Source organism: Pyrgilauda ruficollis, unplaced genomic scaffold, assembly GCF_017590135.1.
Source record: "Pyrgilauda ruficollis isolate IOZ18807 unplaced genomic scaffold, ASM1759013v1 scaffold14, whole genome shotgun sequence".
Lineage (NCBI taxonomy): Eukaryota > Metazoa > Chordata > Aves > Passeriformes > Passeridae > Pyrgilauda > Pyrgilauda ruficollis.
Window position 1 is genome coordinate 1782662 of NW_024512543.1, and position 15280 is coordinate 1797941.

General features: G+C 34.4%; 1 protein-coding gene across 1 annotated transcript in view; it reads right to left on the bottom strand.

Moving 5' to 3' along the window:
* FMN1 (formin 1) overlaps positions 1–15280 on the bottom strand; it is a 125396-nt gene that overhangs the window by 4463 nt on the left and 105653 nt on the right. The window contains exons 14-15 of the mRNA XM_041459992.1: positions 8767–8818; positions 5493–5642 (exon numbers count right to left, since the gene is read on the bottom strand). Of these exons, the coding sequence (XP_041315926.1) occupies positions 5493–5642; positions 8767–8818 (202 nt within the window). The remainder of the gene's footprint in view (positions 1–5492; positions 5643–8766; positions 8819–15280) is intronic.

Here is a 15280-nt window from a genome sequence, read left to right on the forward strand (position 1 = left end):
ACGTAATTAGCTTTTTACTGACTCTATGTGGCAGGTGGTGTCTTCCCCTGTAAATTGGATAAAAGCCAAGCCTCAAATTAGAAGTAATTAGAGAAAAATAAAGACATTATTTTTATTCAAAATTATTTTCATTCTGTACCTAGGGATGCAGAAACTTAATCTAAACATAAGCCTCTGTTTATGATAAAAAAGTCTCGTTTGTAAGCTCAGGAAAATGTGGTTTTTCCTTACAGGAGAAGATATTACCAAGCCAGGGACTAAGTAGATAAACTGATTTTCATTTTCACCTCTGCTCTCCACTCAAGTCAGACAGAAGGCAGCGTGAACTGAGTTCCCCAGTTAGAAAAACCAGAAACCCTTGTAAATGAACCAATTGCTATTCACATACTCATGTTCTGGCTCTGTTATTGTGCAACAACAGAGACAAAATTATCTGGTTCTCTCTCAGCTTCTCAGTAATCTGGAAAATCCATTCTTTTCACTTCTACAGCTCCTTTCATGCAGCTGGTGGGTTATGTGGATAGCTGTGGGTTAGAAAATAACGTGGAATGACAGTTCTGTGTCACCTGAGCTTCCCATGACTAGAACTTTAAACTTCTCCCATAAAACTGTTTTGGCATAAGGATATGTTGTGCAAACAAAATTTCAGATATGGGTGGAAATGAACAAGCGGAGGTAGCTACAGTCAACATCAACTGTTCAATCTGGAGCCAAGCTGCATACCCAGTCCAGACCCTTAACACAGCTGAACAGCGACTTCCCTTAGGACTATGGGAAATCCCCAGAGCTCAAATTCCTGTCGTGTGTTAAATACCTTTCTACTCTCAGTCCTATTTCTGTGTGCAGCCCATGAACTAAACCTCAAGTCCATTTCCTGAAAACTGTTAGCCCAAGAAATAAAACAGGTTGGATTTCAGTACCAAAATTTTAGAAGAGAGATGTTTGTGTATTACCTAGCCAGGCAGATGATTTTACAGAGTACTTGACTAGCTTTAAAATCAGAAGCCTTATACTAGATTACTGTGTTGTACAATACAACTGCCTATCAAGCCTTCAGGCCTAAATCTTCTGGAAAGAACTTGGTCATTACTGGTCAAATCTTTAGATTGCATTTATTTTAAATGCATCTAGTTCACTAACTAAATTAGTAAAATACAGTACAATGTGTGTTCTCAGTGGATTTTATCATCAAACTTCAAATTGCCAATATGTTTGATATGTTTCTTTTTTTCTGGATGTACTGACAGTGGTTTATCTACAAAGTTATCTACAAAGTGAAAAATTTCATCACTGTAGTCACAAGGAATAAGATTTTTTTTTAAATTATTTTAGGGAAGTCGATGCATAAGAAAAACCAATAGGAAGACAAGGGCTAAAGAACAAAAATATACTTCAGTCCATCTGAGATGGCCACTGGCAGATATTCAGGAGTATATAAAGACAGCCAAACCCTAGTGATAAATCACCAGAATGCTTTTGCAGCTGGAAACTCTCTTAATGTGTAAGTCCTTCGTAGATTTTGCTAATGTAACTTTGTGTTGTCACCATTTAGAATCAATGCAAGCTTTTACCATCTGTGACATCTTGTGACAAAGTGTTTCTCTTTTCAAGATGAAATATATAATTCTGTTCATTAAATAATGATCATGTCTTCTCCAGCTATTGAGACAAATTTTGGTTCTGTTTTTGATTTCTGAATTCTGGCCTATTTGTATGCATACTCAATCTGAAAGAGATTACTTCATCCAGTACAGTAACCATTGTAGCAATCTTATCCTTGCAAGAGTCAGCAGTGAGTTGAGTTAAATTAAGAGCAACAATTCTTTTCTGTTTTAATTATTTCATATTTGAAGGGTAACAGGCATAAACACATTACTATAATCTTTGTCACATTTCTTTTGCAAAACATAATCACAGTTTGTGATGAAACTCACTGCAAACTACTAGTATTTCTTTTGCATTTATACTTTTTCCTTATTTCAGACTTGTTTAGGACATCCTCTTAAAATATAATTAAATGCATCTTGAATGCTTTGATTGATTTATGAATGGGCATTCACATGTGTATGCATAATAGATTTAAGTTGTTATAAATACGTATTTGTTTTGATTCTGAGTTCATAGGCATGCCCACTGCAAATAAAATCAGTACTTTAAGAAAAGGAAGTGACAGTGGAAATATGCGCAATCCGCCTTGCTCTAAGTGCTTTATTGCCAAAAACTCCAACTTTTTAGTCTTCAATTCAGGTATTATCTCAAAATTTCATACACAGAAAAAAGCATAGAAGTAGTTGATGTACCTGAGTGCATACACATTGTAAATTATAAAACTGTCAAAAACAAAACTGGATTTTGATTCAAAACAGCACAAAAAAAGTGTTTTCAACATTCAGTGCATTTACACTAAGCTGTTTGTCACAGATGATGTGACTGTCAAAGCAAATTTCATTTCATTGTACTTAAATTCTGGTATTGAAGGGAAAATAAACTATCATCCTATTCCTATCAGGCATATGATTTTAGAAAATAATTTTCATTTTATCCCTATAGTCATTTATATATCATATCATATCATATCATATCATATCATATCATAGTTTCTTATTTATTTGTAACTCTGTCTTGCATTCCTAAATTACATGCAAATTTTGTCCAGGAAAGAGACAATGACTTGATTATATTTTGCAGGCAGCTAATTTATTTTCATGGTGAGGTTAAAAGCAGGGCAGCTCAGTTGAAGTGTTTCCTTTACTTTAAGAAAAAGTCTCATTGAAATCTCATTAGATTCCTACAGTTGTGCTACATTTGGGAGCCAAGTAGCTTTAGAAAAAACAGGTTCTTTGCAGCTGAGACTGTCATTTAGTTAAAGACAGCACTCTTTTTTCCTGAAACTCACAGATTTTAAAGATGCCTGTTGTACAATGCAATGTAGTTAGTTTGGAATATAAAACTTTAGTTTTGGAATAATAGATCTTTTGACACATGTTTACTAGTATTAAGTTTAACCTAATAAATTTTAATTATTCCTTTTATTAATGATCATTCTGCATATTATAATTAAATTTTTATGTGTCATATTTCTTGAAAGACAAATTACAATCCACTATTGACATTCCTATGTAAATGTAAACAATTAGCTAATTCCTACACATTTTACATTGGGTTTCGTCAGCTCCTGAAATTCAAAATGTAATCCAATTGGAAACATGTTCACCTAATGATATCAATGCCTCAGTTTCAGAACCTATGTTTCAATTACTGACTTACACTGATGTTTCTTCCTCTTTAAAACTTCCTTCAAAACAAAATAATGGTTCATGATAAAAATGTTCTCTTTCCTTTTTTTTTTTTTTTTTAAATTAAATCGCAATCTTTAAAAATGCACAACAAATAGTGCATCCAATTAATTAGCCAGTTAAGGAAGACAGCTGTCCATTCCTGTCATTCTAAGGTTTTTAGTTACCAGTGGGTACAATGACTCTTCCCTTGCTTTCAAACTTTTTTGGATAGCAGTTCATCAATTGTTAGTTTCATACTTTTAAAAGTTTTTTATACAGGACCCTTAAATGATCAAGACTTTACAAGACACTTTCAGGTGATGAAAAAAGCTTTTCCACAATTCTAATCTATTGATTTCACTCTGTCCTTCTTTTCAGTAGCACACTGCAGAACAATTTAGAATGAAGAAAACAGCTCTTCTGCCATTCTAATTTACTATTTACACAAGGTTCCTCATTTTAACAGCACATCATCTTGATGAATCACCCAAATTTGAATGTAAAGGACAATGAATTGTCCTTTTGAGACTAATGAAACTTTGTAAAAATTTGAAGTGAGCTTTGAAGAACAGTCTATATGACCCAGAAAGTGTCAGCACCTAGAAGTATTATAGTAACTGCTGCTCTGCATTCTACCGGTATTGCTTTACCCGGAACAGGAATAAAGGCATCTGTCAGAGGAACCAATGATATATTTGTTCTGTGTTTTTATTTGTAGATTAGATTGATACAGCTATTAAACCACAAGAAATTCTCACCTCACCTAAGTATGAAAGCACACAATATAGCAGTCTACTTCCAGAGATTTCTTGATTATTATATTCAGATAGTTAAGTAGCTACATACTGTTAAAACATAAGGCACTTCAAATCGATTTACTTGAAAGGATCATTGTGTACCATTAGCAAGGTGCTAATTACATAAAAAAGAAAGGATGCGTGGTTTGGATTTTTTTTTTCTTGGGCAGTTAACTTCTATTCCTCCTAACTACTTTTGGAATAAAAATAAGTTATGATTCAGCAGAAAATATATCCCTGAGATGGTCTTTATCATGACCATAGCAACATGCTTGGCACTTTTCATTTTATACAGTTTTTAACATGTAAACCAAATTCACATGTTAAATTTGGATTGATTTAGATACAAGGAAAAAAAAAGATTCTTTGTAAATGTTTGCATTTGTCAGCTTCCAAATCAATCAATAAATGATACAAAAATGTACCACTTTCACATGTTTTAAAACTGTAGGATCTGCAAAACAATGCTGATAAGGTTGATAATTGAGAATTCATAACTTCTACATCTAGTCCTTCAAAAAATCTACTTCATAGGAACCTGAAAGCCCCACTGATTCAAAGCAAAAATGGAAAATATAAGTGTAAATGAGTGTTCTACTTTTTCTTATTCTTTTAAAGACATTGTAATCTAACTCTTTGTCAATTTGGAATAAGCACCTGGATTTAAATTTCATGCTGAAAGTAATTGCTCCATTCTTTTCCAAAGAATGACTACATTACCACTCTAGGTCTTTTGAAATGAATTGTAACATGCTGAGTGTGATGAGCTTGTAGTAGAATTGCTTTTTTGTGTAAAAGACTTTAAGTTTCTTTAAGAAAACCAAGAAAATAATTGAAGGTTTAAGGTTTTGGGTTCTTTTACTCTAACTAATAAAATCAGGAGACTGTTGTGAGATCTAGCGGCAAGTAGTTTGATGTCCTCAGCAGGACACCAAAACTCAGAAGTAGTGCTGTAAATTCAGTGTGGGGCTTCGACACTATGCTAAGTGTGGCCTGAATCTCTGGGGCTTCTCTTTGATGCAAGTGCAGTATATTAACTGGAAAAGCATTCACTTTTATTTGTCTGTACTGTCTGCGACAGCAATATCGCCTCATTTAGGCTAGTTCAACATGAAAATGCACAGAGAAGCAATCTGTTATAAATTAGCACAGCTCTCCTTTCATTTTACTAGCTAGTAATTGGAAGGGGTTACAAAAGTGTAATTTATCAGATTATATGTGTTTATCTTTTTGTGGGGACAGCATGCCTTTGGTGAATTTTCCTACGCACCCTGAGGGAATAATCTTTCCTTGATGTCCATTAGATCTGAAAGAAAACAACGACGCCTGTGAAATATAGGAGTATAATTTGTTGGGTTTGAGAAGCAGCAGTTTCCCAGACATTTAAATGGTATTAATGACTTTATTAGAACCTTACCGTTCCTTAGAAATGCTTTTGCTCTCTCGTTTCCAAATGGTCTTGAAGTCACTGCAGAATTCGTACCACACCGTGAAAACGTAGTTTGGTGTGATCTCCTTCTCACCAGGCTTTGGCTTTATCCCAAAGTATCCCACTGTTTCTTCAAAGCTGCAAGGGAGGGGGAAAGAAAAGAAACCAGTCAACACATAAGCCCACTGGGGAAACAGTTTCTCTGATTCAGTAGTCAAGGCTGGTAATTACCATAACTTCTCCTTTGCCTTGGAAATCACAGCAGCAATTCACGCTGAGTATAACCAACCTTCCAACACCCACCTCCTTTCCAGGAGGATAACTTACAGATGCACGAGCCACCACAGAGGTCTGTCATGCTGGCGTATCATGGGTGTTCAATTGTAATGAGAAAAGCTTAACTTGCCTTGCAGGAAATGCTGTAATATATTTATTTACTTTATTCTGCTACAGTCCATGAAGATCCTATTCTCCCATTTATCTTTACTGAAGGACTCTGGAAGAGTCACACACTGAGTCAGGAAAAAATCTCTAGGTTTGATTGAAAATAATCTTCTAGTATTTAGAGAGAGTTGGGAGTAGGAACAACTAAGCCACAAACAGTGCCAATATTGTAATTCTGCAAAATTTTTCCTGAAAATAATCTCCTTCCACATATGTCAATAAACAATTAATTTTGCAAAAATACATTGCCAGTATTTTAATGCTTAAAAAAAGATTTTATAATGTGGCTGTTACTCAATTGCTATACAGCTGGATATTTTCAAATTATTATTTTATTACAGACAATACTTCCAAGAGCATTTTGACTGATTGTGCATTTTTAACACTTATGCCATTGTTTTGTATATATAAAATGGAACAACTCACATGACTATGTACTTAAATAAATAAAAGTATGTTCACTTTTCTCTGCAAAGTAAATGCAACAATCCTGAAACATTTGGTGATATTTATTAAAAATAACACTATAATTTTAAAGCAACAGTAACAACGTATTTTAAAATAAGTACTATTTCCTGGAATAATAATTTTATTTAATCAGAAGAAAGCTATATTCTTCTCTAGAGTTGTAAATAGGTTCTTAATCTAAACACGGGAGGTGTAAATCTTGAAAATAAAATAAATAATTTTGAAGACCTGTAAGGAGTCTCCAGCCATTCAACACTTGTTACATGAACGATGGATGAAGTTTTGGCATCTTTCTTCATTTATATTTGTATTTGCACAGTCCACATTGCATGTTTTCATATATATACACATTATGTATATATATATATATACAGAAATATATGGTTAGGCTCAAGATTTTTTGACTTAGTTTGAAATTAAAGCTCTTTAGCTAGGCTTGAAGAACATAAAGTATCCATCAAAAACTACAGAAGTTATCCCTCCAAAATAAAGCAATATATACTCTAGCTACTTCACAAAGAAGCTTAGATTTTATCCACGAGTCAATATGCTCAGGTTTTTTTTGACACTTTAAAGATAGAAACCATAATGTACAACATCTCGTATTGTTCAAGGTAAGCTATTAAAATAATAGGTTTTTTTAATCCTCGTATGTGATAAGCTTAACCATTTACATTTCTTACTAGGTTTTTCATTAAACATTTAACTATATTTCAAGTTAACTGAAATAAATATGATGTTCCATATTTAAAGAATCAGAATGAAACATGTATATATAAGGCCATAATACTCAGAGTTAAAGGTCTTGCAGTGACACTATGAGGAGAAAAATAAATAAATAAATAAACAAATAAATCAAATACAGCTTTAAGTATCTGTGCAAAATGTTTTGGTTTTCAAACTCTAAAAATACTAAAATACCTCTAGTCATAATTACATGGTAAAAACCATTTATGTCTACTGGGCAATGTAATGTGCATTACATTCAGTTGGGCTGAATACTCCTCAGCTGTTTATAGCACTTTCACTGGGATGGCTTTACCAAGAACAGCAAGAACAGAGACTCTTCTCAGGTTTGCTTCATGTAACAGCAGCCCCAGGTACATTGTGCATTCTTCTACCTAACAGAACCCTTCACCATCCCAGCTGGAGCTTACAGAGGTGGGATCCTGAAATCCTGCACTGTCTCTCTCTGCCTTCATCCTGACACTTTGCATCCTCCCTTCCTTTCTTCATCAGCCCCCAGTAGCACTCCTTTGCTTTCCACCCACCTTAACCTGGCTTCCTGGGCTACTTTCTGCCTTTCTACAGTAGTAATTTAAAATACTGAATATTCAGTTAGCAATTAAAAACCCCAAACTCTGTGTGGGACAACTGATTCCCTAAGTCAACTGCTAATTGAGTGCAGCCCCATATCCTTGAGAGTCTATTCCAGTCTAGAATGGCTACAAAGCAGGTAGGATAGGAAGGAGCCTTGTGCCAAGGAAGTCAGGTTTGCAGCTTAGCAGAGCCAGTCAGAGACTTGAAATGGGGAGGTAAAGCCCCAGCTGCCATCAGCCAGTTGTTCAGCCAATATTTAGGCACCTTCTGCAAGCAGGTGGGAGCAGTTCACCTAAGACTTGAACTGCATTTGGGAAGTGCCCCTTATCTCCCTCTTCCTGACTGCCTAAGAAAACTAACTGAGGTGTACCAGGTGGAGTGAGTATGGTCTGTGAAAAGTACAATTAAAATCCAAATTACCACAGATCTGCCTTCAGTGACCAGGAAGAAAAAATATTGACAGGAAGCTAAAAATTAATTTACCCCAGTTTATTTCTAGCAGGTCCATAGCTAAGATGGATGTCTCACTCTCACAAAACTACAATTTTGTGAACGAAATGTATTAATAATATTAACTTATTGAATATTTTACTAACCATCTATAAATCAATTAATCTCACTTTTTCCACACTTTGACTCCTTTGGCCTAAGTGAGGCACAAATATTCAGGCAATAAAGACATTGGGGTTTCAATGGCTTCTTAGGCAACTGAGTGCTGTATGTAAGTGCTGAAAATGTTCAGTGATGATGAAATACATTTTTATGTCATAAAGTAGTTAATCAGTTCATTATCTTTTCTGTAAAACCCTCATTCAGTTCAATGCTGATAATAATTAAAACCTCAAACACAGTACACTGTCTGGATAAAAACATAAATGAAGTTTTCCCTGGAAGATTACGTAGGAATTTTTCAGGAAACATATTACTTCTCTGAAACATAGATCCTTTTTGCTATTTAATGTAATTCCTAAGTTCAATAATATCTTTGATCAAAATAAACTGTTAAAAAACACTAGGAAAAAAATCTTACCATTTTTGAGCATTTTCCAAACTGTTCTCTTCTTTTTTCCGTTCTTCTTTAGCTGCCAATGAGAAACATTTTAAAGGTATAAATTACTGTCTTACTGTTTTACAAATCCCACAGATTAAACATCTCTTTTTCAAAGAGATGTTCAAAACTGCACAGTTTGTACACTAAGTACAATAAAAGTGGTAAACACTTGCTAATTTTCAATTTTTATTTATTTCTTGTATACAATGAATGTTTCTACTGTACCAATAAAGTGTATTGGATTTGAAAAGTAATTTAAAATCCATATTATAATATATAGTGTTAGGCATTAATTGAATCAAATGTAAATAATTAAACTTCACTTTCGATTTTTTCAAAAGAAAATAATTTGTGTTTTCTTTTTTATTGTTGCAGGCCAGAACTTACAAATTTAAATGTGTTTCTGCAGCATAAATGATTGGAAATTCAATTGGAATTGAACAGGTACCAAACATAGTTAACACCAACTGTTCCATAGAGCTATCACATTTTGTTCTGGAAGCTGGAAAGTGAAAACACATGTAGTAGGCTTTAAATGTATGGCATGTACATGATATTTTTGAAAAATCAGCCAAGAGTTTGAAATACGGTTAGTGAATCTGAGCCCCTCTATTACAGAATGCTCACATGAACTACTTAAAAGGATTTGATTTTGAAAAGATAGGCATTCTCTACTACTGAAAATGTTTCCTGACCTGGATATTCAAAGCAAAACCACTAGCTTTTGTTGATCAAGTCTTAATACAGAAGAGCAACTTCAGCTCCAGCAGAATACCATGTATATAAAATAATACTACTGTGGAAAAGTTATTCCTACTCCATATTAAAATAATCCTGTAAATGGTAATGTTAATATAAACAGAATTCAGACACTTTTTTATGCAGAGATCAAGAACTTTATCTTTTTGTATCTCAGTTCACAGGAGTGCCTGGTTGAAATACAGTTACAAACCTGAGTTCACAGACAAGGCCATTGAGAAATGGGTCCTGAATGACTCCATTTCATTATAAAGCTACTGACAAAGGGGTTTGTACTATGATAGTTTAAAATGAAAATAAAAATTGATAGCTTCTGCACGTTTGCTGTTAACAAAACAAGTTAATTTCAACTCATACATTTCTCTACCTTGGGTAAGTGTGTTGGAGATATTTATTCCTTTTATCTCAATATGGCCAATAGCCAGAAACAATGTTGCGTGTTCTTTGCAAGGAAAGCAATCAATTCTACATGACTAAGTTCCCCATCTCAAATCTTAGTGGCAAGACAGCAGCAAGTGAAATATACAGAGCAGCTCTGATTTATTGCATTCATCTCAGGGTCCCAAAAAATTTGCCTGAAATTAACCCAATATACTTAATTCATTATTTTAATTTTATACCATTAAAAGTAGAAAACATAGGTTGGAATTCTACTGATTCATAATGATATAAAATTAACTATACAAGCTGAACGATGTAAAAAATTGTACAATTCATTATTACATTAATAATTTATTTCTGGTTTTCGAGGAGATGGAAAATTAAGGCAAATTTCCCAATATGGCTATATTCCCAGCTATAACAGAAACAGCATCTTCAGGGCCCTACACATGAAACACAATAACTAACAAGGACAACATATTTATACATTTAGAGTTAGGCGGCAAGGCCTGATTTACTGTTTTTAATTTTGCAAGAAGAGGATAAGGAAAGACAGTGGAAATAAGTTTTAATTTTTTATACAAAGCTTAAAAAAAAGGGTGTGACTTTTAGGAAGAAACACACAGAGTTCACATTACTATAACAGTATTTGCATTTGTGCACCAATAAAAGAGAAAACAAGAAAGAAGAAAATAACTGTATTCTATGGCAAGCAGTATTTTCTGTATTTTTAACTGTAAACATATCCACCCAGAAATTGTTTAAAAGCATTTATTTGAAATTTAGATGTTGAGACTTGTTAAGAAAATAAATTAACAACTCCATATAACAAATTCTATAATGTGTAAAACAAGAAACTAGAGCAATTCTCTTATCTTTCATAAAATTTCTAACTAATTTTCACTCAAAATCTGAAATATCCTGCTCTTTTTCTCCCCCTTCACAATCTGCAATGACTAGCACAATCAATGCTCTCAGTATAGATTTCCATGAAACAATGTAATTTCCTCAGCAGAGCCTTCAAAGCCTCAGTCAATATATCAATCCTTGTCTTAATTTGTGGAGTTACTGAAGGCAATTCAAATTAATTACATACGTGAAAGAACCTATTTATTTTTATTTCTCTAGCAATACCATATTTGCTTGCATAGGATTTGCTTTTTGCACAAGTGGAATGACGTAATCCCTTCACCCTTAGACCTCATGTTTGATTTCAGCTTCATCAAGTTAAGAATATATTAACAGCCATATCAGACTGGCACAGGGATTCACCCAGCCTCATATCCTGCCCCTGGCAGGCACTGAAACAGGTGCTCAGTTAGAATTACGGACCAGGACAAGCACACTTTGCCAGAGTGTACTCTCTCTGCCTCTGAGATTCTGTAGCTCATACGAAATATTTCCTGCATTGAATGGCATTGCAATGTAATCCTCAATGGATTCTCCTTCAAGAACTTGCTCTTTATTTACTTAAGCTTTTAGAAGCTTTTTAACTTCCACAACCTGCTGTGGAAGTGTTCTATAACCCAACTATATGCAGCACATTTTCCCTGTTTTGAAATGGACACCTGGTATCACTCTTGTATCAGAGAAAACCTGACTGCAGTGAACACGGAAATGCGGTGTCTACTGGCATGAGCTTTTTGATTAGGATGCTTTTGAAGCAAATTTCCCCAGTATTCCCCATTTACTGAGCATTGATTTGGTTTGCAAGTAGGTTTTGGCACTTTTAAACTGATTTCCACTAGGAGGAAACTAAACAGGAAGCTCCACCACAAATGCACTCCAATATTTAATAGGGACAAAAGGACTACAGTGACATTTGGGCCTTCAGACATCTCTGAACACATGAGATGGATGATCTTATGAATTTACCTTATGAATCAGATATTTGTGATTACTTCCTTTTACTGAAATGCAGATGTCAACACGAAGATTCATGATCCTCTAACAGTTTAAAAAGTGAAGTAGTAGTAGAGTGAAATGGTAAGAAAATTCTCCAATTTATTATTTCTACGCATGCTACTTTTTGAGAATAGAATAGTACATGAAACACTATACTGAAAATGAGAAATTACCAGAAAATATTTATGTTTTAGAGGTCTAATGTATGCAAAACAGCTTCCAGTTACAACAGAACCAATACCTTTTCATGCATCAGGCTACTATGAAATAGATCTCTAAAGAACAAAGGAAAGCAAATACTGGATACCAGCACAGACTGAAAATTGAGAAGGTCAGTAACTAACAGAGGCAAGCAGAGAATGATGCACTAAAAAAAGTGCAGAGAAAGACAAAGAAAGAAAAATGGGTAGCCACAACTACACAAAAATCTCAGTTACTTCTGCCCCTCTAGTGAAAATTTTAACACTCATTGTGTCCAACTGGATAAATTTTGTTATTTCTCTCAGACCTTAAATATATGAAGGCACATAAGAATGGTAATTCACTGAAGTGTATTGATTTAGTTGGACACATTACAGCTTTTCTTTTATTTTTCTACTTTCATAATTGAAAGATCTGATGCATAAAGTTTTTACAAATTTTATAAGCATTTTGGAGCAGTGAAAATTTCCACAATTACAAGAAAACTACAACAACTACCCATTAGGGTGGAGATATCAGAACTCTTAATTTTATATTCCAAGGCCGAGTTTCTGTAATTCAAAAATATATGCTTCAAGAACTTTAGGAGACTGCTTTGTAACTTATAGTGTTTTCTGCATAGGAAAAACACCACCCTAAAACAAGGTATTTGATTTTTTTTTCCTTTTAGGAGGGAGATATGTATTTTCTGACTCATGTCTTCCAATCAATAACAGTTAAGACAGAATCTATAATAAGACATAGACAAAAAAACCCCTCAAAACTCAACCTTAAAAGTAAACAACAAAACCAACCAATGAACCAAAACAAAACCCCTATTGACATTCCTCTTGGAACTTTACAAAGCCTGGACAGAGATTGTTAAAACAGTGACAAAAGGTTATTATGACATTTCTAGTCTCACGGGAACCCAACTTCCTCATTAGTCAAAACTAAAATCTCTTAGGTAGGCATGTTGAAATGTAGCCAAAACATGAACCCCATCCTAGAAACATACTAACCCTTGACTTAATGGCTGAGGAAGAAAAGTATACCCCCAAAGAGGTTCACAGCTGGGTTATCTTTCCCCAAGGTGAGGACAGTCACATTCTATGACACTATCAAGTTAGGAGAACAAGTGACAATTGACCTCATTTTCTTGGCCTTTGTAAAGCAAGAACGATGCTTTGAAAGCATTATCCCCACTTGGAAACAGAGATCCAAATCTCTTAGATACTATCATTGGTGATATACTTGGGTATTAGAAGTTGAACCCAGAAGGCTCCCAGGCTGGAAGTGTAGTAGATCTATTTCCATCCTCAAGTACAATTGTCATCCAAGAGAAATTGTTTAATAACCTTGTTTAATCAGGGACTTTGGAGAGTGGAAGAAAAACCTCAAAGGTGTCCTAGGTGGGCAAAATGACTACAGAAGATGATCAAAAGCTCTGCAGTTATACAGTTTTTCTGTTTCTGAACAAAATTCTTGACATGTTCAAACAACTAGCGTACTGCACTATGATAGTACTATGACCAGCACGATTAGAGTGGAATGAAATAAGCCTTCTTTGGTTTTCATTTCAATAGATTTGTTAAAACTGAAATTTTAAAAATAGATTTAACTTTTAGGAAATCCTTCACTCAAGCCATATAGGCCTAAAGTAGCATAATGGAAAACAAAATTTTCATAGGGATGCACTTGCTAGCACATAGCATTTCTTTGAGCTGCAAAGAACTACCATGAGCAATCTAAGCCTCTTCCCAAGGGTTGCTTTAGATTCCCAAGGGTTGATTTAGAATCATCATGGGTTCAGTGCGGCCGGTAGCTATGCAGCCCACAACCACTCACTCACTCACTTTTCCCCCTTCTCCCTCAGTCAGATAGAGGAGACAATGGGAAGAGCAAAAGTGAGAAAAACTTATGGGTCAAGATAAGCACAGTTCAATACATGAAGGAAAGGGGAAGAAGAAACTGAAGTGATGCAAGGGCAGAGGGGTGCCTCACCATTTTTGGAGCAATACTACCTCTCCCAAAATCCTTTCCTCTTCTTCTTCATTGCTGAGCATAACATTACATGCATGGAATGCTGAGTTTAGTCAGTTATCCAGGTTGTGACCCCTCCCAATTCTTGTGTACCCTGGCCTATCACTGAGGGGACAGAGTGGGACAAAGAGAAAGCCCGGACAATATGCAAGTGCTGCTCAACAACAGCCAAAACCCTTCTGCACTATCAACACTGTTCTAGCCACATATCCAAACCATATCTCACACCAGCTGATATGAAGAATATTAACTCCATCCCAGGTGGACCCAGTAGAACAGCACACAGCCATTCAGAGTAATCATATAGCCATGGAGATGAATCCTAAGATTTAGACAAATTGGATAATTTGGCTGTTTAAATACATAATAATCAAGACTACAGCTATTTTTTTATTATAGTAAAGGTGTCCAAAACTTGATCCAGCATGTTAAACAATCTGTAGTTTTCAATGCAGCATGAAGCTTTATTGTTCTTGTTGATGACAGCAAAGCCAACAGCATGTATCTAACAATTCATTAGTGTTCACAAGTATCATCAACACCAATTTAATCTTTTTAATCTTAGTGTAATCTCACTGTCTAGAAAAAGACTGCGCTCTATATAAAAGGCCAAGAATAGAACACAATACAAATGTTATAAAACAATTTATATTATATAACATGTGAAATTTTATTTTAATACCTGACACTACCAGAGTCTGCTTTCTTGAAATGTCAATTTTAAAGGAATGGAAATAAAATTAACAGCATCTTTTAAACAAATTTAAAAATATCAAGTGCAAATAAATGAGTATTAACAAAAAACCACATACGACTGCAAAAGAATGTAGAATCAGAAAATGGATTGTCTTAATTTTTAATTTTTTTTCATTATCACCTGGAATATATTGTTTTTTAAAAACATGGTTTGACTAACAAGTATGAGTCTGGGTGCTCAGTATGAAAACTGGGGCCTTGGAATTGTTAAAGACATGGAAAATAATTTTCCAATCTATTGTCATATGCTACTAGGATGAATTTTTTCATTTCATACAGACTGAATTTAATTTTAGAACTGTTTTACTTTTTGAAAACATATTATACAATGAAGAATTTAGCAGCAGAGGGTATAGAAGTCCTCAGAAATTAGGTACTCACAGTAAAAATTAATTTTGCAGTTTCAGATATTTATACTTTTAATTCTAATTATTGAGCAAGTTTTCTGAATAATCTTAAATTTTTCACA